Below are 22,128 nucleotides of genomic sequence, written 5' to 3' on the forward strand. Positions count from 1 at the left end.
TCTGCCCAAGGAAGCAGTTGAGGCTAGCTCATTGAATGTATTCAAATCACAGATAGATAGATTTTTAACCAATAAGGGAATTAAGGGTTATGGGGAGCGGGCGGGTAAGTGGAGCTGAGTCCACGGCCAGATCAGCCATGATATTTTTGAATGGCGGAGCAGGCTCGAGGGGCCAGATGGCCTACTCCTGTTCCTAATTCTTATGTTCTTATGTTATATTCTTATGAAAGGCGCTATATAAATGCAAGTCTTTCTTTCTTATATTGCCACTTTTGCACTGATGAACACCCAAAATCACTTAGCATCAATTCAAAACTGTCATTTTAACAAATGATATATAGCATCCCACACGTAACCACCCATGGAGTATATGTCAATAATCCTATGACAATAACAAGCAAAGGGAAAATTGGAATAGTTCACTTTAAAATTCATGGATGGTTAGATTAACAGGTTAAAACAGTTTCTAAAAATCAAATTTAGGGCAGGATAGAGAGACACTTGTAACTATCTTCATGACACTCTTTAAAGGATCTGTGGCATCTGGCAAGGCGTTTCACTCCATTTGTTACATGATGTTTGCAAACTGCCCATGGGTTGTACGGTTATTCCTTTATTGATTAATAGCTTATTTCAATAAATCATTTTACAGTTCACAATGTTAAAGGCCGCTAAGTCCGCTCACCCTTGGACAATAAAGCATCATAACATTTCATTAAATTTGATCCTCTGTTTTGATGCAGCAAGAGAGTGCATTATTTATTTGTCAGTGCCAAGACTTGGTAAATCAAGTAAAATGCCAACTTACTTGTAAGATTCTATGAATGCTTCCTCACATTCCACATTGAATGAAAGGGAGATTTACCAAGATCCATGCAAATTGTGTAACCTGAGGAGCTCATTTTTTGCATAATCCTTTGGAACAATCAGGCTCTTTGTGTTTACGTTTTTCAGGATTCGATGTTTATAGTTACCTTTTGTTCTGTTTCATCTAATTTGGCATGTTAACTTTTTTCCATTTATCAGAAATCAAAATCAGTGTAAAATTGGGTGGAAAAAGATTTCACTCACTGATGTAATGGCCCTTTGTGGTCAGTGGTGAAGGATCGGCGTGCGTCATTCACCATCGACATTTTGCGAGCTTTTGAGTGGCAATTTGCTGTCATCGGATATCTGACAGGGGATCTGTGGCGTGTGTTAGCAGGGAAAGCAACAGTGTGGCTCTTCAGCCAATCAGATTGAAGAATTCTCACTGAGCCATGCAGAGTCTAAACCAGGAAGTATAAATTAGATTCAATTCATTATAAAATCATGTACAGGCAGTGAAATAAGAAAGAGAGGGAAAGAAGGTGGGATTAAGAGAGAAAGATAAAAGAAATAGAAAGAAAAAGATTTAAAAGTATATACATTTTTAAATCGCCAACACTAATTAAATTCTGAAGGACTGAGTCTCCACACTTGTAAAATTAATTTTTCAGTGCCAGAGAGGTTGCTTGGCAATCATTATGACTTATCATGCCAGTAAAAATTCACTTACACGCAAATGCACCAGCCCTAACTTTTTCTGTCATGTTTAGTGGGTAACTAGTGGGTAAGTACTGCAACTTCACATCATTACATGGATTTCAATGCCGAGTCTATTGGTGAGGTGCTGGTACAGTGCAGTCTGTGAAAGAGTAGGATTAGTTGGACAGCAACTTCTGGATTTCAGCATTTAACTGGGGACTCCGAAAGTCACTATCCGATTTACTCCATAACAGTGAATACTGTTCGCTGATAGAAACAGTACAAAACAGGGAGCCGAAAACCATGGGACAGGAAGTAAATTAAATTGGGTATCCTTTATTTAATGTAAAAGTTGTGCCCCCCCCCCCCCAGTCTGTTTGTTGTTCGCACCTCCTGGGCACTGACATATTGTATACCTGCCAATCCTTTTAAATAAAGTACATCCTGAAAGTTAATTAGAACAAAGCTTCCTTGGTTGTTTAATCATTTCATGTGTAATGAATTTGTCTACAGCTCACAAACTTTAACATTTGCCAGAAATCGAAACCATTCCTATGACTGATTGGGTAATTCCCATGTAGAATTCAGCTTACCCCATTGTACTTCAAAGGACTATTACTTTGATCAGCACTTAAAAGCTTTCGCATTTTGATTGATTTGTGTATCAAACTACAGGAGCTGCATCTCACAGATAGTCTAACTCAAATCTCTATTTTGCTGCTAAGTAAGTAAAGTTAGGTTTCATCACAATTCCATTTATTTCAAAACATCTTAACATAAAATTTAGAAAGGTTTCCTATTTGACAGAGAATGAAAGCTCCATTTTCATCATAACTGGCAAAATAGTAAAAAGGTATTTTCTGCCCGTGTTTTCAAACATCGCACCACCACACCTACGCCGCGAATATTGAGTCTCCAGAGAATACAACCTACGCCGCGAATATTGAGTCTCCAGAGAATACAACCGTTACACCAGCAAAGACATGCCGATCCAGGCTGACTTGAACAACCTACCACCAACCCGTCTCAAATCTCAAAAGCTATTTTGGACCGTCGGTAAAGCCCTTCAGCGATCTCCCCTCAGCCTTGATGACCAATGGTGAAATGCTTGGAAGAACTGTGACATACGGAATGGATTCCTCAGAGAGAACCCCACAGTACAACCTGAAGGATCAAACCTTCCTCGCAAACAGTGGATAACCATCAACTGCCTCAGAACCGGTCATGGTCGATGCTGCCACCTTCTCCATAGGTGGAAGATTAACACGTCTCCCATCATGCAACTTAATCAGACCCAGGAGCACATCATTGAGCACTGCCCTCAGAGGAAATTCGCAGGCAGCCTACAAGATATCCACATTGTTAAATAAGAAATAGGTGCAGGAGTAGGCCATTCGGCCCCTCGAGCCTGCTCCGCCATTCAATAAGATCATGGCTGATCTGATCTTGGCATCAACTCCACTTCCCTGCCCACTCCCCATAACCCTTGACTCCCTTATCATTCAAAAATCTGCCCATCTCCACCTTAAATATATTCAGTTGTTACACCGGAAGCTTTGGCCTGGATATCTGACTTAGATTTTGACATCTGATTTGATTTGCTACCATACGGAAAAGGAAGTTAAAACAGTAAGCACTGAAATAGTGGAACTCTCTCCGTCTCATTTGAAATGAGTCACTGCTCAAAAATTAACTAAATCGTGTTGTTTCCTTAGACATTCTAGTCCCCTTTTTTGACCATTAAAGATTTTCATCTTGGACTTTTTGACATTGACACTGGATACTGTCAAGGCCAAAATAGTAATAAACAATAATCTAACAAGTCAGGGCAGTGTCATGCTTTCCTTGCAAATGCTGATTGACGATGATCCTTGCCTGCAGGGATGAACAGGAAGGTATTCTGTGAAGATCATGTTAGAGTCATTAAAATGCTCCAAAATCAGCATGTAACCTTCAAAGTTTTGCCCTTGATGCATACCAGAGCAATGCTTTGTCTACTTCAAAATTGTGTAACATTACCATTTATCATGTCTGATGGTCAAAGTAATCTCTAAAGCCGACATCAAAGTTACATTGCTTGCTGAATGGCAGCACACCCACAATCTGAAAACTCCTTCCCATCTTACTTTCAATTACAATGATGGCACCATCCCTAACTATATTAAGTAACTTGTGGATAGAAGTATTCTCAGATTCCAGTTTTTCATTATTCCCACAAATATGTTACTCTTTGCTTCAGTCTCACAACTGTTAAATGGTGCTTCACAGTTTTCCTCTTTACTTCTGTTGAGGGCTAGCCGGCTATAAATGATATGTTAATTGTCTCAATAACGAAATACCATCAGTTCAGTGTCGCAGTTCGGGTGATAGTTGAATTAATTTCCATTGAGTAGAAAAACGCAATGTCACGTGCACACTTAAACGTGTCATCAGAGTGAATGAGAGCACAACACATGACTTCAGAGTTGGCCTATGAATGACCATCAAATAAATCGCATTGCTCATGGATTTGAAAAGGATTAACCTCTGGCTTAGTCATCTGTAAATCATCGTGCAATATAGCACACAGTCATCACAAAGGCAGACATTATTTACCATCTTCTGGGGCAGGGAAGGGTTCCGAGACTCAACGACTTCTAGGTCAGCCATGATGGTCCATCTGACTCTTCCAGCAGTTTTGTCTACAAATATTGAGAGTCCAACAATTACTGTGTCCCTATACATAGCGAGAGTTTTATCAATTGTCACAGAAAGCTGCACACCTCTTAAATATTGGCTAAAGCAGTCTGATATTTCAGGCAGATAGTTATCATTCACTTAGGAGGATTTCAGTGAAACCTTGACATTAGGAGCGTTTTTCCAGAAAAGCTCACAAATGGGACCATCAATCTGATTTCGACTGTACCAACAACTTTATTATCTTCACCTTTTAATGAATATCTCAACAGATATCACTCACCACATGTTTACTTAGTAATGAATTGTTAAGTCTGTCATGCATGTGTGATTTCAAGTGTTCATATGGTAACGCCTCTGTATTAAAACTTTATCACCTCTCATATCCTCAATAATAAAATAAGAGTCAACTCTAACATAATCTGCAGAAGTTTTGCATCTGAGTGAAATCTTTGGACAGAGTTTTGGTACTTTGAGGTGTGTGTGTAGGTAGGGTGGGGGAGTCTTTTGGTCTCCTGCCAGAGTTACATCAGAAGACCAGGAGATCCCTGTAAAATTTAATCATCATGAGAAGACAGTGCGTAAAAGGTGCGACCACCTGCAACTTCTGATGCTGCTTGCCCTATTGAATCATAGGGAAGTACCAGACCAGTAAAAGACTGCAGATTATACTCAAACTGAACCAAAGAATTTCCTCGGACTTTCATAAAAACATAGAAAATAGGTGCAGGAGTAGGCCATTTGGCCCTTCGAGCCTGCACCACCATTCAATAAGATCATGGCTGATTTCTGCCACTGAGTTGTCGTAACTTCACCAGAAATGCAGTGGAAACTCCGTTTTTGCATGTATATGAGATTTCAGCTGCACCTCCGATGATGTTACAGCAATACAGTGGCAGAAAGTGCAGGGAAATTCAAGACCAATCTCTCTTATGCCAACAAGGAATGAATTCTTAATTAACATTCAGTCCAAAGCACATTCACTTATGTTGTGAAACGCTCCTGAACTTTGCACCTGTCTATGATGCAAATATAAGACCGGAGTTCAAAATCAACCACTGAACAATACTTGCAAATTCATTTTGTTCCAATGACTCAATGGCAATGGGCTCAAATAATTACCTGTTCTATTTATCTGAATATCTGCCAATACAATTGTGCAAAGTTCAAATATAATTGTTCATGCACACAGAAACCTCTTGGGAGTTTTAGTGAATGTTTTTGTCCCATTATTAAGTGTTTTTTCCCTTCCTATTTCTGTGTCTTCATAAATGCTACTCAAGCGAGATAGAGGGCTGGTAACAAGAAGACACCCTCTCATTTTCCCTCGGTTCCTCCCGATGGGAAGGTTAATGGCCTCACACATACTCTCTCCTTGGTGAGGCTGTTGAGATCAGGATTTGTGGGTGGAGGGGGGGGGCGCAAATCTTTGTCCAATCAATTTGTGGTACTGCCCAATTTCGCTCCAGGGCACTTTGCCAGCATGTTACAACAGACTTGCTTTGAACCAAAAGTTCTGTGGCCCTGTGCACCATAACATCCAGAGCCATCTATTTGACCAAAATACATGTAATGTATGCACCTGTGAGTAGGTTCACAGGTTTGAAGAGCTGGAGGTCAAAATCACCTCTCGTCTAGGGTGCTGGACAGGACTGCTCTGAATGCTGTCCTATAGGGGTCGAGTGCTAGTCATAAACCAGCTGGTGGCCGCTATGCTGTGGTACCGGCTGGTCACTTTGACCCCTCCCCCTGTGTTTGTTACCAAGATACAGAAGAAACTGGTGGACCTCTTCTTGAACGCCAGGACGCATTGGGTCTCTGCTGCGGCTCTGAGACCCCTGCTAAGGGAGGGCGGTCAGGCGTTGGTGTGCGGGAGAGCCCCGGCTGTGACTTTCCATCTTCAGACCCTGCAGAGATACCTGTATGCGAGCATCCTCCAAGATGGCGTTCGCTGGCGACGTATTTCTTCTGCCAGCAGTACTGCCTCAATTATGACACACAGCTCCTGTTTACAAACCTGGGAAGCGTTCGGACCGACATGCGGGGGCTGCCTGTCTTTTACCAGGAATTCATTAGGGTCTGGAACAAAATCGCCACCAAGCGCAGTTCTTCCCCGTCTGGAATGGCAGCTGTCCTGCAGGAGCCGCTGCTCAGGAATCCGTACCTCTACGAGCGCGGTTTTAGGTGGCAGGCGGACGAGAGGGCTGTGTTTGGCACGGTGACCAGGGTCAGGGACCTGCTGGATGGCGGAGGAGCGGGCTGGATGGCACCGGAAGAGCTGGCAAGGCGCCTATCCTGGGCCGATGTTCGGCGCACGGCCAATGCCATCGAGTCACTAAAAACGACACTGGGCCCTGACTCCATTAGGTGCATCGGGGAGGCTCAAGCGCGTGGGGCGATCCCGTCCGAACTGACCCCCATCCGGACGGAATTCCTCATCGGCACCAAGCCCTGAAACCTCCCTCAGGAGCCGGCGCCTCACAACTTGAGCCTCGTCAGGAAAATCCCCTCCGTGCCTTTCAGTTCTGCACGGAGGGGATTCCTGTACGGGCTGCTCTTGCACACTCTCCACGTTGCCATCCTTGTCTGCTGTACGGACACGCCATGGCGCACCATCTTGCCATCCGGAGGAGGTGAGAGTCCCCAATGGAGTGCTCTCTATGCAGGTGTCCTCCCTTTATTTATTGGGGACTTGGCCTGGACAGTATTGCATGGGGCAGTTCCGTGCAATTGGTTTTTAAGTCGGTTCGCGGACTCCCAGGCCGCCTGCAATTTCTGCATTCTGGACGAGTCCATGTTCCATGTTTATGTCGAGTGTGTCAGGTTGCAGCCCCTGTTCCAATACTTGAAGGGGCTGCTCCTCAAATTCTGGTTGCACTTCAGTCCCACGCTCCTGATCTTTGGGTATCCTGTGCAGAGGGGAGCGGGCAGGTCAGAAGGCCTCCTTGTATGACTGCTCCTGGGCCATTAACCGGTCCAGGCAGCGGGCGGTCGAAGGGGTGGTTCAGCCTGACTGCCTGCCTCTCTTCTGCGGTTACATTTGAGCCAGGATGTCCCTGGAGATGGAGCACGTGGTGTCCACCGGTATGCTTGCGGCCTTCCGCGAGAGATGGGCGCCGGTGGGACTGGAGTGCATCATCACCCCGGCAACCAAATTTTACTAATTTGAACCATTATTGTAAAAAGTTCATTTGTTTAATTTGTATGTTCTAGTGCCCCTTTTAAGGGAGGGCACTTGATTTATTGTTTCAACTTAAAATAGTTGTAGAGCTGTTGAACTGTAAGTGGCTTAGTCAGTCACGTGATGTTCACAAGACTCAATAAAACCCCAGCCTGTTAGATTTAGGGGATCCGCAATGAGGCATGTGGTTGTGAACTTGGTGGATGAACTAGTAAGATGTAGTGTGATTATTAAACCTTTGCTAATAAACCAACTACTTCTTAAGAGTATAACTTTGCAGACTGCTACTTGTGTACTGGAGCTGTGAGATAGAACTGTCTACAGAGGACACTGAACTAAGTTTTCAGACTAAGTTATATCAGAAATTGCACACATATCAAACCTCTTCAGTTGGGCAAAACTACTACTTTTTATATACAGTTTCAGTCCAAGGATAATATAAATCTGAACATCTACATTATTACACTTTGACCAACGATCCATCTATAATTGAGTATACTATTATTCCATCATTTTTTTCTCATCACTCTTCTTTTTGACAGTGTCAATTCATGTTAGTGTATGGTTTCTGGGTAATTAAAGCTTCAGTAAGTTGCCCAAGTTGACATTTTTCATTTGTTTGGTTGGAAACAGAGTGGTGATCAGCTATCTCGGCTGTGGAGACCATCACTGCCAAATCTGCGCTTGTCATTACTGACAGTCGACACATACAGACTTCTAGTAGAAGCACCTAGATAGCAATTATTGGCAATCCCAGTTTTGCTGTGGCTGAGACTCTAATGAAGTACCTGGCCATGCCAATTGTAACACAATAACTGTTAGCCAGCATGTGACTGTACACTATTATACAGTTTGAGAATCAAACAAGTTACAACTGCTTAATCAGCCTCTAGCCCACAGCTCTGTAAATACTGACAATCAAGTCAACAACCGATAAACCTGTAAATGAACAAAAAAACATTTAAAGGAACCTTACGATGATGCACCCCAGTCTCTCCTGTACACTATTATATAATGAACACTCATTCACAATTGATTGTCTATCTTGTTACATAATCGTTGTTGGATTAAATATTTGTGTTGATAATTATACAAGAGGTATTTGTCTGAGTGACAGCTTACAGCACCTACTCTACATTTTTAAGACAATGGCAGTAATGTGTGTGTGATTATTTTACTTCAACACAACTGTTGCGTCTATAAATGTCACATTTTATGCTGTAACATAATGCCACTAGTCCGAGCGTTACTTTTGACTACTACAGAAGTTGCTAATCTGTGACTAATTGTCATTATTATGCTATAGCTACTAATGTGTCAGTCATCATTTCCTGGTTTGCAAAGTCCATTGTTCTACATATGACCAAGTTACAGTCCACATGTGACAACTCACAGCACAGCCAATCCCAGTGCGACCATGTGTGCTGTTCTACAACACTGCCGGCAGCAGGATCATTTAGAAATTTCAGAATGCTGCTAATTGTGTGACCATTTATAGTGTAACACACCAGTCCTAGTGACCAGTTATAGTGTTACACACAGACCCAGTGACCATTTATAGTGTGACACACCAGTCCCAGTGACCATTTATAGTGTAACACACCAGTCCCAGTGACCAGTTATAGTGTTACACACAGACCCAGTGACCATTTATAGTGTGACACACCAGTCCCAGTGACCAGTTATAGTGTTACACACAGACCCAGTGACTAGTTATAGTGTTACACACAATCCCAGTGACCATTTATAGTGTAACACACCAGTCCCAGTGACCAGTTATAGTGTTACACACAGACCCAGTGACCATTTATAGTGTGACACACCAGTCCCAGTGACCATTTATAGTGTGACACACAGTCCCAGTATCCATTTATAGTGACACACCAGTCCCAGTGACCATTTATAGTGTTACACACAGTCCCAGTGACCAGTTATAGTGTTACACACAGACCCAGTAACCATTTATAGTGACACACCAGTCCTAGTGACCATTTATAGTGTGACACACCAGTCCCAGTGACCATTTATAATGTTACTCACAGTCCCAGTATCCATTTATAGTGTTACACACAGTCCCAGTGACCATTTATCGTGTTACTCACAGTCCCAGTGACCATTTATAGTGTGACACACCAGCCCCAGTGTCACATCTACACTGTTACACAATAGTCCCACTGTAATCATTTGCGCTGTTGTACACCACCAAACCAGTGTAACCATTTATGGTGTTAAACAGCATCAATCCAATGTGACTATTTATGCTGTTCCGCAAACTCATTTCTAGTGTTTATTTTTCTCTTATTATTGCCAATATTTCTTAGTATCATACTTTTTACTACATGGGAAAACAGACAGTGAAGTTCCCTTTGCATTATTGTCAACATGTCCTCACCTCAATCAGAAGAGCACCCTCTGCTGCATCAGTGGGATATTTCCATTTGCTCTACCAGGCACCTCGATGGTCAGTTCTCTTTCCCCCTCAATGGGTCCGCTAAGATATGCTAAAGCAGCCCAAACCTCATATTGTATAGAAGCCTTAAACTGACAGAGAGGAAACTTACACCCCATCATTCTGAACCAGATGTGAATATGAATCAGAGTTATGGCTGCACTATCCACTGCCTCAGCCAGTAATAGACTTTATGGAAACTAGACTGTGCAAAAATATCACTGGAAAGTTAACACATTTGTATCAAGTTCATTAATCTGCTATTTTAATGGCAACATGAAGCATTTGAAACATGCCAGAGGTATTGGATACAAATGTGTTAACCATGCGTTCAATAATATCAAACAGTGCAATCGCCATCCTAATATATTTTATGTTGGAAATAGAAACATATCTACATTTATAGCTTCACAATGACATCATGCTGCTAGCCTGACTTGCCATCTATATCACACATCTACTCCTTGTCTAACAGTGCGAGGTGTCAAGAGTACATTTTAAGATGGTATCAAATATTGGTATGCTAGTTGTGTGACTGGGATGTTACTGTAACAGTTGTTTGCAATGACCTGAAATGGCATCTGACACCACAAGCTGTGTCCACATAAAAATATCATTTTTAAAATCCATATTCATTAATAACGCAAGAACATCACAACAGTTTAAATCTGCTGCAACCTCGGCTTTTTTAAAAACTCAGACAACATGGAAATTTAGCAACAGTGAGCTGTTTTCATTTTCCTCTAGTGACCATGCCTCTTTAAGGACTTGGATCACAAGAAGTTGATGAGAAATCATGACAAGTAAATGTGATTTGTTTGGGATGTCCACATTGATCCCAGGAATCCAGCTAATGGTTCAATTGCCATTGATTGCACCGCCTAGCAATTCCCAATAGTAAAGTGGAATGAACGAGTTCAGGAAATGCATCCCAACAACTCTCCAGTTACCTGGAGTGATCTTCTTGGAACACCGACACGTTCGGATATATCTACACGACACATTATTTTTTTTTTAAATCATGTCCTTATTCACCTTAAAGATACATCCTACATTTTATCGAACCATGCACACACACACACACACACACACACGAGTATTGCTTTGTATGTACTACTCTGTAATGTTTAGTACAGTCACATGGCGAGTAATTACATCACCAGTGACATCGGGGTTGTGGCAGGTCATCAGTTATGTAATTTCAATTATGTTTCATAATTCATTCGTAGACTATTAAAAAAAATGCACACATCATAACAAAAAACAAATTTGTGTTGAAGTAAGTCGAAAGAGCAATATAAAAAATGTCCAAAGAAAGTTTTTAAAAAGAAAAGTTAGAAATGGCAAGACTCACTGAGGTAAAGTTCTGCGGGCCGCACATGTCCCCTCGGTATTTGCAAGACAGCAGCATGTCCTCCAACTGATGGCCCAAGCGGTCCATGAAATTCAGGCTGATCCCTTCAAAACTCCGGGGCGGCAGAAAGAGGCGGAAATCGGAAAGTTTCTGAAACCATTGTTGCCGGTCCTCTTTGATGAGCTCGATGACCAGGGGCCGGGCGGTGCGGTTCTCTGTCAGCAGCCCCAGCCACTGCCCCGCGTAGTACAGGTCACTTTTGGTCAACTGGTAGAAACGGATGGGGTTGTTGTTGCAGATGGTGAGGGCGGGGAAGTTCAGCTCCTTGGTCCACTCCATGTGAAAGCGGGTGTGGGACGGGAAGGAGAGCAAGTAGAGGAAGCGATTGGAGGACCAGGAGATCAGGAACCCCAGGGAGGTGCAGAAGGCCAGGAACCACAGCAGCCGGTGGTGCAGCGAGTAGTGCTGCGAACAGATGTGCCTCATCCCGTGGAGCTTCGCCTGCTTGACGAAGGTGTGAGTTATTTGCTGGATGCTGGGCGGCCGGCCTTCCTCCTGCGCTGCCACCTTCTTGCGGTTGGCACGGGGGCCTCTGGCCTCTTGTGCGCCCTCCGAGGCCATGGCTCCCCAATGGCTCACTCCGACAGAAGCGACTTCCTCAAGGCAAAACGGGAAACTGCCTCCCCACATTCAGTCACCCGGGCTGGACTGAGTGGCTACAGGATCAAAACATCGAAGTCCAGGCAGCTCCTCACACACACACACGAAGGTGATCTCACTACAACTCTTGCCACAAACCGGCTTGGCAAGTCTTCATTTTAGATCTTGCGAGTTTCATCTAGAAGAAAGAAATCCCTTTGTATTTCATCAACTTTAACAAACGGTGTTGCATTGAGCTTGGGCCAGTACTTTGCCAAGAATTGCCTGATACACTCTCCCCCTCACCCCCACACACACATATACATGGGTGTCTGTCCTCATATACTACCCCCTCACCCCCCCCATACACACACCCCCACACACACATATAGATGGGTGTCTGCCCTCATATACTACCCCCTCACCCCCCCCCATACACACACCCCCACACACACATATACATGGGTGTCTGCCCTCATATACTACCCCCTCACCCACCCCCCCCACACACACACACACACACATATACATGGGTGTCTGCCCTTATATACTACCCTCTCACCCACCCCCCCCCCACACACACACACACACATATACATGGGTGTCTGCCCTTATATACTACCCTCTCACCCACCCACACACATACACACACACACATATACATGGGTGTCTGCCCTCATATACTACCCCCTCACCCCCCCACACACACATTTACATGAGTGTCTGTCCTCATATACTACCCCCTCAACCACCCCCACCCCCACACACACACACATATACATGGGTGTCTGCCCTCATATACTACCCCCTCACCCACACACACACACATACACACACACACCACCCACCTACACACACACTTATACATGGGCTATAGTCTGCCCTCATATACTACCCACACACCCACACACAGCACCCACCCACACATATACATGGGGTGTCTGTCCTCATATACTACCCACACACCCACCCACACACACATACATGGGCTATACATGGGATAGTAGACTGCCCTCATATACTACCCCCTCCACCCCCACCCCCCCCCCCCCCCACACACACACACACACATAGACATGGTTAATACTCTGCCAGGAATCCCCTGATATACTCCCCCCACCCACACACATAGGATAGTAGACTGCCCTCACACATATATACGAGAGATGGGCTACAGTCTGCCCTCATATACCACCCTCGCACACATACACACATATATACATGTACTCACACGGACTCATGCTGCTGACTCCAGTGGTCCAGAAACTGCCTGGTGTTCATCGTTTGAAGAGGAATCCATGGCTTTAAAAGATCTGCTCAGTATCCCATCACTCTCGTCTGTTGCGCCCTGCTAGATTTCAGAAGTAACGGACAGCACACTTTACTTCTCCTTGATGCGCTGTTCCAGCCTGGAGACTCCACTGCCGCTCAGAGCGCCCGAGCCTTCCGCGCCGGCTCCAAATTCTCAGCCCTGATGTGCCAGCGGCGGCCGGCTGGCTTCACTGGTTCCCATGCCGACAGCACTCACTCTCTCTCTCACACACTCTCTTTTCCCGTTGCCTCCTCCAACCCCGAGGTGCCGATTGCCGGCAGAAGTCTCCTTCACTTTGAAGAGCTCATTCTAATGAAGGACCCAGGTTTCAGCCAAATGGGTAGCGGGGCTAGCAGCCAATTGTGAGAAAGGGCAGGGAGCGCTCTCGCCAATAGGCTGCAAGTGAGTAATGATTAATTCATAGTCAGGCATCTCTTCAAAAATAAAGCAACGGTCATGTTAACCTTTTCAGCGCTTGGTTATCCTTGTGGGTTTTACAGCAGAGAGAAAGATACACATTTGATCACCGTGCAGACTGGTATTTAGTGAGGTGGTGATGAGGAAGAGAAGGTGAAACAGCCCAGAGAGGCACAGTGCTGATCTCACTGCGCTGCACTCTCTCTGCAGCCTCTAGCTAACCCTCCCACCATCCCACCCAGCACACAAGCAAGGGCAGGGTTTAAGCGGCCACCCCACTCCCTCCCCAGTCCTCAAGTTGCATGTCCCGTCCCTTGTGCTGAAAATCGCTCTGCAACGCTGTCGGAATGACTGTGTGTGTGCGTTTGTTTGTTTTTTGCGCTTCTCTGATGAATGAAGATTGAATTCGGGTCCCACTGCATCTCAACCTTTCGGTTCTTAGCCGGGGCTTTCTTGTAGACCGGTGCTCGGGAAAATTGATAAGACTTTGCCTGAAAAGGCTGCTTCACATCAGCTTTGGCTCTCCTGTCATCCTGACGCGAAGCTGTTTTGCCCCGGGGGGTCAGTTAAATAAATGTGGCGTGTTTGGGTCTTCAGGCTGCATTGGACCATTGACTAGAAATGCAAGCTCCTTTCAACTTGGCTTCAACCCTTCTTTGCTCAACCCTCATCTCTCTGCCTCATTCCAAGTGTGAGATCAAAATAAACTCAAGGCAATCCTGTTAGGATTCCAGCTAATTCATTGACACTCAAGCCTGGCTGTTTAATATAACGCTGCTGATGCTATCAAAAGATGAAAACAATCCCACACTAGTCAAGATTTAAGTTTTTGTAATTCATTGCTTCCCTTGAAATTTCCGATGGGCGGTAGCTTTAAGAGGTTTACAGTGCCACGTTAAGACTGTATCCCCCCCTAATTAATGTTATACAGGAGATTGCTGAGCAGCGAGAGCTGAATGGCTATTTTAGGACTGTTCACACAGCTCTCTGTGGCTCTAAATCAACTCCTCTGCCTCTATTCCATGCGTTGCCGTGCTTTACAAAAACGGTAAATGTAGACATTTGAATCTGTCAGCATGAAGCCCTCCATGCAGTTTAGCCTCCGTCACATGTTTATGCACAAATTGCTTTGATTATACAAAGTTACAACAACAAAATTCAACACAAAATAGACCAAGCATAATGTACTGTACATCTCAGGTTTTACACCACTGGTTGTTGCAACGGGGATAATCAGAACATCTGCCATGATATGAGGCTATGGAGGATTCCTGGAAGCAGATTCAATATGAACTTTCCCCCCCAAAAATGGATATATACTTGTAAAGGAGAAATGTAGCGCGACTCTGAAGGGAGAGTAGGGGTGGGGACTGATTGGATAGCACTTTCAGTCACGATGGGCTGAATGGCCTCCTTCTGTGCTGAATGATTCTATAATTTTGAGCCAAGAGACATTTTTGCTAAGCAAGTGCTGTAATTTATGGAAAGTTTCATTGAGTGACTGTGTGGCATTGTGATTATAGAATATGGGGTTCCATCCAGATGCAAAGAGGAAAAACATGTTCTTTCTCGGATAGTCTGCTGTGCTGCACACTGTCCTAGATCACAGTTCTTCCTACGATCGTGCACTGGGTTACACCAGATATTAAGAAACTGTTTGTTCACCTTTGAAACTTAGGATAGATCATGCTGAAACATGGGATGAAGTTCTTTCTGTAGAACTCTCACTAAAATCATAGAATGGTTACAGCACAGAAGGAGGCCATTGGGTCCACCTCACTGTAAAAACACTTCAGCTAGTCCCACTCCCCCACTCTTTCCCCTACAAATGCTTTTCCTTCAGGTACTTATCCAATTCCCTTTTGAAAGCCATGATTGTATCTGCCTCCACCACCCTTTCAGGCAGTGCATGCCGGATCCTAACCATTCACTGCATAAAATAGTTGTTCCTCACGGCGCCTTTGGTTCTTCTGCCAATCACCTTAAATCTGCGTCCTCTGGTTCTCGACCCTTCTACCAATAGGATGTTTCTCTCTATCTATTCTGTCTAGACCCCTCATGATTTTGAACGCCCCTCTTCTCAACCTTCTCTGTTCTAAGGAGAACAACCCTAGCTTCTCCAGTCTATCCATCATCATCATAGGCAATTCCTCGAAATCGAGAAAGACTTGCTTCCATTCTAAAAGTGAGTTCTCAGATGACTGTACAGTCCAATATGGGAATTACAGTCTCTATCACAGGTGGGACAAACAGTCGATGGAGGAAAGGGTGGGCGGGGAGTCTGGTTTGCCGCACGTTCCTTCCGCTGCCTGCGCTTGTTTTCTGCAAGCTCTCGATGACGAGACTAGAGGTGCTCAGCGCCCTCCTGGATGCTTTTCCTCCACGTAGGGTGGTCTTTAGCCAGGGACTCCCAGGTGTTGGTGGGGATAGCCAGGGACTCCCAGGTGTCGGTAGGGATATTACACTTTATCGAGGAGACTTTGAGGGTGTCCTTGAAACGTTTCCTCTGCCCACCTGGGGCTCGCTTGGCGTGTAGGATTTCTGAGTAGAGCGCTTGCTTTGGGAGTCTTGTGTTGGGCATGCGAACAATGTGGCCCGTCCAACGGAGCTGGTCGAGTGTGGTCAATGCTTCGATGCTGGGGATGTTGGCCTGATTGAGAACACTAACATTGGTGCGTCTATCCTCCCAGGGGATTTACAGGATCTTGCAGAGACATCGTTGGTGGTATTTCTCCAGCGATTTGAGGTATCTACTGTATATGGTCCACATCTCTGAGCCATACAGGAGGGCGGGTATCACGACAGCCCTGAAGACCAAAAGCTTGATGCCAGATTTGATGGCCTGATCTTTGAACACTCTCTTCCTCAGGCGGCCGAAGGCTAAGCTGGTGCACTGGAGGCAGTGTTGAACTTTGTCGTCGACGTCTACCCTTGCTGATAATAGGCTCCCGAGGTATGGAAAGTGGTGTACATTGTCCAGAGTCGTGCCGTGGATCTTGGTGACTGGGGGGGCGTGCTGTCTGGTGGGGTTAGGTTGGTGCAGGACCTTTGTCTTATGGATGTTTAGCATAAGGACCATGGTTTCGTATGCCTCGGTGAAGATGTTGAAGATGCAACATGAGGAAAAACTATTTTACGCAGCGAGTGGTTAGGATCTGGAATGTGCTGCCTGAGAGGGTGGTGGAGGCAGACCCAATCGTGGCTTTCAAAAGGGAATTGTATAAGTACCTGAAGGAATAAAATTTGTAGGGGAATGTGCGCAGACACAAACGTAACTGAACTGAAGTCCCTCATTCCTGGAACCATTCTTGTAAATCTTTTCTGCATGCCCTCTAAGAGCTTCACTTCCTTCCTAAAGTGCGGTGCCCAGAATTGGACACAGTGCTCCAGGCAAGGCCGAACCTTTGGCTCTCATCGTTAAGGACAACTTTTTTTGAAAACTGTTTTTGCATCCTCCACTACTTAAATGGTTCATATATACTCACCATCTTGTTCATCTGCCTCTACAAGATACAGCTGTTTCTTCGCCTTATACTTGGCAACAAAACGATTTTTAAAGTGCACTTGTTACATGCAGATCTATCTCAATGATTCTTACCTTTGGCATTTTCAGTAAAAATGACAATCCGTTTATCTCTGTTCATCATTTGTTCGCTAGGTCTCCTATCAGGCATTTTGTTCTTGGTACTTGAATTTTTCCCAACTGCATGGATAGTTTTATCTGAGGCTGTTTAATGTCACTTGCTCTTATCACATCTGCAGCTTTTAAGTTCAAGCTCAGGATCTCTCACATAGCTGCATCTCGACACAATCACAGCTCCTTCATAAATAATCGACTCCTTCAGTTCATCAATATCACAAGTCTCTGAAAGTAATTTCTCCAACTTTGGAACATAGTAATCAATCACTTCCCCAAGCTTAATTTCTTGAATTGGAAACATATCTCTCCTATGTAGCATTCTGCCTTGGCTAGCAAAGCAATTAAAGTTTCATTACAATTTTGTGTTTTCTTTTCATTTCCCAGCATTTCCAGTATAAACATGTCATTCATCATCGGTTCAATCACTAATCACAAAAAGTACATTGCGACCCTTAAATCATATTTCTCTACAACACCTATAGTTAACTCACCATATATGTGCACTTTCGCTTAAACTTCTTCCAGTTCTGTGCTGGGTTTCCGGTGGCAGTGATAATACTTGCACAACTATTTTAGTCAGGAACTTTTACCATTTTTGAGACCATGTAATGATGTTTCTTATTCATAGCACACTCAGTATGTTTTTTACAGAAAAATATCTATTTCTGATAGGCTGCTTTGCAAAACACACAATCTAAATCACTGTTGGCCCCACAATTCCAGAGCCTACCAACCATTACTTCAGCAGGAGACCGGCGTAAAGTGGCAGGGGTCTAGTTGTGCCAGAACTTCCACCTGCTTCAAATATAGTCAGGGGCGGAGCCGGGGGGGGTGGGGCAACACCCTATCCTAGGATTTCTCACTTCCCTGGCTCCATCGGTGTTGGTACATGAGGGAGATACCCTAACCTAGAAACAGTCGCGAGAGAGAGAAAGAATTACAGATCACCCTAGCAACAGCCAGTGTTGAAGATTGAAGTAAGGTCTTGGGATGCTTATAATGGTGCCACAATAGAATGTTTAGATTATAACTGTTATGGTCACAACAACAAGGGCACTGCAACTTATGTGAAATGTTGCTGATGTACATATGTTGTAGAGAAACATAAACTAATGTGAGTCAGAATCAACTGAAGGACTGTGCATTGACCAGAGCCTATCATATAGGGCAGTGCCAGTTCCAATTTGATAAGGAGAAAAAAATAAGTTTTAATGTAAGTTTAGAAGTGAGAAACATACGAGGATAAGCAACTACCTACTTTCAAATCTGCTGACAAAACTGCACTTGTAAATTGCGTTACACTCTGAAGAAATCATACTCTGCTTTTAGATTGTCTTTAATGTTAAAGTAGAAAAAAATAAAGTGATTATAACCATAAGACTGAATTCGCTACTGCTCAAGTGACCAACAGAAGATTGTTTAAAACAACAATTGAGACCTGGCATAGTACTGCAGGCCAGTATGCTCAGTGCGATGAAGTGTACTGACCTACAAATTGGCAGCAGTGCACCCTATCATGGGGGTTCTAGGCCCCCGACAAACCCTAAAGCATGTCCTGACAATTAACAAAGAAGCAAATGGAGTTGGACCCCCTTCTACAGGGGGCCAATGGACGTCTGCATGGAATCTGAGGAGTGGTTTTAGCAACAACCCCACCGCCCCCCCCCCCCCGCCCTCCCAGGTGCTGCATTTTCGAAAAGCTTGGGGTAGGTGGGCACTGCCAATATACCTGCAGTGGCACTTACACCTGTCTGTCCCATGAAAATCAGCTGCCCTCCCTTTAACCCCATGAACTCTGGCTAAGTACGTTGCTGGAGGGCATTGATGCGGACAATACCATCCGGTGGATCTTTACAGCCTGTTTCTGTAAGACCAGTTCAAATGAACAGCTGTAATTAGATAGGAGCATATATTGCATGGGGTTCTTTACTCAGGTACTCCAGATACACCAGAATAAATATGGGGCTGCAACTAGACATCTTTAAATTAACAATCAGCAATTACATTAATGGAAAGCTCCTGTTACTAAACTGCCATTCAACACATGTTATAGGTGCTACTGTGTTATATGCAGTTTAAGAGATTTATGAACATTGCAGTATTAACTGGGATGCACTCAAGTAGTAAATGGAGCAGTTCCTTTCGACCTACACTGTTCTGGTCAGTAATGCAATACTTCATAGGCGGGTTTGAAATTGGTTGGGATGTAGGAGACAGAGAGTGAGGATAAAAGGTCATGTGCTCTGATTGGCAGGATGTGACAAGTATTCCCCAGGGATCTGTTCTGGGGGCATCAACTTTTCATCATAAGCATTAATGACTTGGATGAAGGAATGGAGAGTTGTATATCCACATTTTCTGATGGCACTAAATTAGAAGGGAAATTAGTATGCAGAAGTGAGCAGAAAGTTTTAAAGGGACACATTAAGTGACAGGGAAAAATCTAATGCAGATGGAGTTTAACATGGGCAAGTGTGATATCATCCAATTTGGAACTAAGAAAGATAAATTGTAGTATTTTACAAATGGTAAAACATTTAGAACTGTAAAGGAGCAAAGAGATTTGGGAGTTCAAGTACACCAATTATTCAAAACTAGTAGGTAAAAAGGAAATCAAAAAGGCTAATGGAATGTTGATCTTTATCTCAAGGTGGCTGGATTACAAAGGCGAGGAAGTCATGCTTCAGTTGTATAATTGATCAGACTTCATCTGGACACTGCATTCAGTTTTGGGCACCGCATATTGGCCTTGGAGGGGCTGCAGTGCAGATTTCCCAGAATGATACCGGACCTTAGAGGGTTGAATTAAACTTGACGTATTCTCTCAAGCATAGAAGACTGAGGGGTGATCTGACCAAGGTGTATAAAATGTTAAAAGGATACAATAGGGTAGATACGGAGAAAGTATTTCCCCTGATAGGGTAATCAAGAATGAGGAGACATAACTTTAATTTTAGGGCCAGGCCATTTAGGAGAGAAATCAGGGTAGTAGAAATCACACAAAGTGGAGTAGAAATCCAGAATTCTTTTCCCAAAAAGGCTGTGAATGTTGGGACATTTGGAGCACTCAAGATGGAGATCGATACATTTCTAAGTAAGAATATCAAGGGATATAAAGCTAAGGTGGGTAACTGGAGTTGAGGTACAGATCAGCCCTGATCTAATAGGAGCGGCTGAACGACCAACTCCTGCTCTGATGTTGCTAAGGAACAGGGTTGCTAGTCTTTAGGAGCAATAAGGAGGGAGGTTCCATGATATGAGAACACTGGACCACTCATGGTCAAGTGTCTGGGATAGTATCCTAGGGTTTGGCAGGACAGACAGGGAAACTCCAGAGTTTTGAAACCCCGGGAAGGCTATCCTGAGTGATAGGAGTAAGGAGCAGGGAGTCCAGCAGTCCAAGAGGACGACGAAGGGGATTTCTGGACTGCAGGAGCATTTTCAAGAAAGCAGGGCCTAGCAATATTAAGTGGAGTGCTCGGGTCTGGCAGTTTTAAGGGGTATACTAAGGTCTATTTGTCTTCAAGATGGCGGGGGGGGGGGGTCGGGGTTTGGGTGCCTGACTTGTCTTTGGCTCCTTTAGGACCACTATGGCAGCTTCTTTTCACTGTGATCCGACCCATCAGTCTCCTCCACCAGTCTGCAGCAACGATCCACTGCATTGTTAGCTGTCAAAGTGATTGCTGCCTTTGAGGTTGTTTTCAGTACTTGGTACACGATTAGTGCGTTTGCCAATTTAAGCAATCTTTACTGAACATAAATTTCTATGATAAAAATGACACCATAAAATGCTTAGAAGTTAATTGCTGATGCAGTTTTAAAAGTTTTTAATCATTAAAAAAAGTAATTAGGCCAGAAAATCCTGGGTCCTGCACTGCTGCAGAACTTCGGGCTACATTGTGCTGTGCCCTGATCCTGTACCAAATCCTGCGGGGTGTGGGGGGGGGGGGGGCGTGTTGTGGGCGTGCAGACGCGGCCATTCGTGGCATTACTGGACCATCGGCCTCAGCGGCAACAGGAATTTCAGAGCGTCGTGCCACAATTATTAGCGTTGCGAGCAATGGAGGCAGAACTGGCAGCACTTTTGATGGATGGCATCATCTCACCAGTCCAAATTCTTCTTCTGACGTGTACATGGAAGGAGACATTTCTGTCAGAATTTGGCAACTTAAAGCAAGGGATGGAAGCCTGGTGGAACCAGGTCCCGCCCCAAATTCTGGCCTGCCCACCCTAAATGTACGCCCAGGCCCAGTAATTTGGGGTCCTTTTTGTTTACCCGTAAGCCTTAAAAATTGTTTTCTTTTTGTGCTGTCAGAAATTTTCAATCTTTTGGAAAGAGGCTTGCAAACATTCAATTCTGGTATGTTCTCAACTGCCAGTCTTGCTGTCAATCAGGAGTATTTCTAGAATATTCCTTAAATAAACTTTACTTACCTCAGAAAAAAATCCCAGAATTCATGGTTTATGTTTTTCCAAGTTTTTGTACAAAAAAAAATCCAGTTACCTCACAATGTTCTGAATTTTTTCACTGCTACAAAGAAAGAATAAAGAAAAATGCTTACAAACAGATGGCTGTACACAGTTAGTACGTGCTTAATTGTCTCAAAAGAGAAAATCGTTAACCAAGTTTGGAGCCAAAATGAAGAGTTCAGGGGCTGGATTTTCCCTATGTTGCCGCCTCTGTTCGTGCCCCAGAGGGGCGGTAATGGCGGCGGGGATGGTTTCCGGGCGAGCGGCCAGCTCCCAGCCCCCCGCCAGGAAATTAGTTGCTATGTTTGCATGGGGCGCTGACCAGCATCGTCTGGGAGCATCGGGCTGGTGTGGCACGCCACCGGTTTCAACAGCACATCGATTTTTGATTGACGCTGACCCTCTAGTGTCCCGTAGCGCGCCGCGGTGGGACCGCCTGGAAAACCAGGTGTCAGAACTGTCCCAGCGGCGGTGAGTGAAGTTA

The 22,128-nt window shown here is 44.4% G+C and overlaps 1 protein-coding gene across 1 annotated transcript in view; it reads right to left on the bottom strand.

The window, feature by feature from the left end:
* asic2 (acid-sensing (proton-gated) ion channel 2) overlaps positions 1-13,061 on the bottom strand; it is a 515,434-nt gene extending 502,373 nt beyond the window's left edge. The window contains exons 1-2 of the mRNA XM_070864453.1: positions 13,037-13,061; positions 11,167-12,004 (exon numbers count right to left, since the gene is read on the bottom strand). Of these exons, the coding sequence (XP_070720554.1) occupies positions 11,167-11,856 (690 nt within the window). The 5' untranslated portion in view covers positions 11,857-12,004; positions 13,037-13,061. The remainder of the gene's footprint in view (positions 1-11,166; positions 12,005-13,036) is intronic.
* Between the last annotated feature and the right edge of the window lie 9,067 nt (positions 13,062-22,128).

The sequence above is a fragment of the Pristiophorus japonicus genome, chromosome 21 (assembly GCF_044704955.1).
Source record: "Pristiophorus japonicus isolate sPriJap1 chromosome 21, sPriJap1.hap1, whole genome shotgun sequence".
Lineage (NCBI taxonomy): Eukaryota > Metazoa > Chordata > Chondrichthyes > Pristiophoridae > Pristiophorus > Pristiophorus japonicus.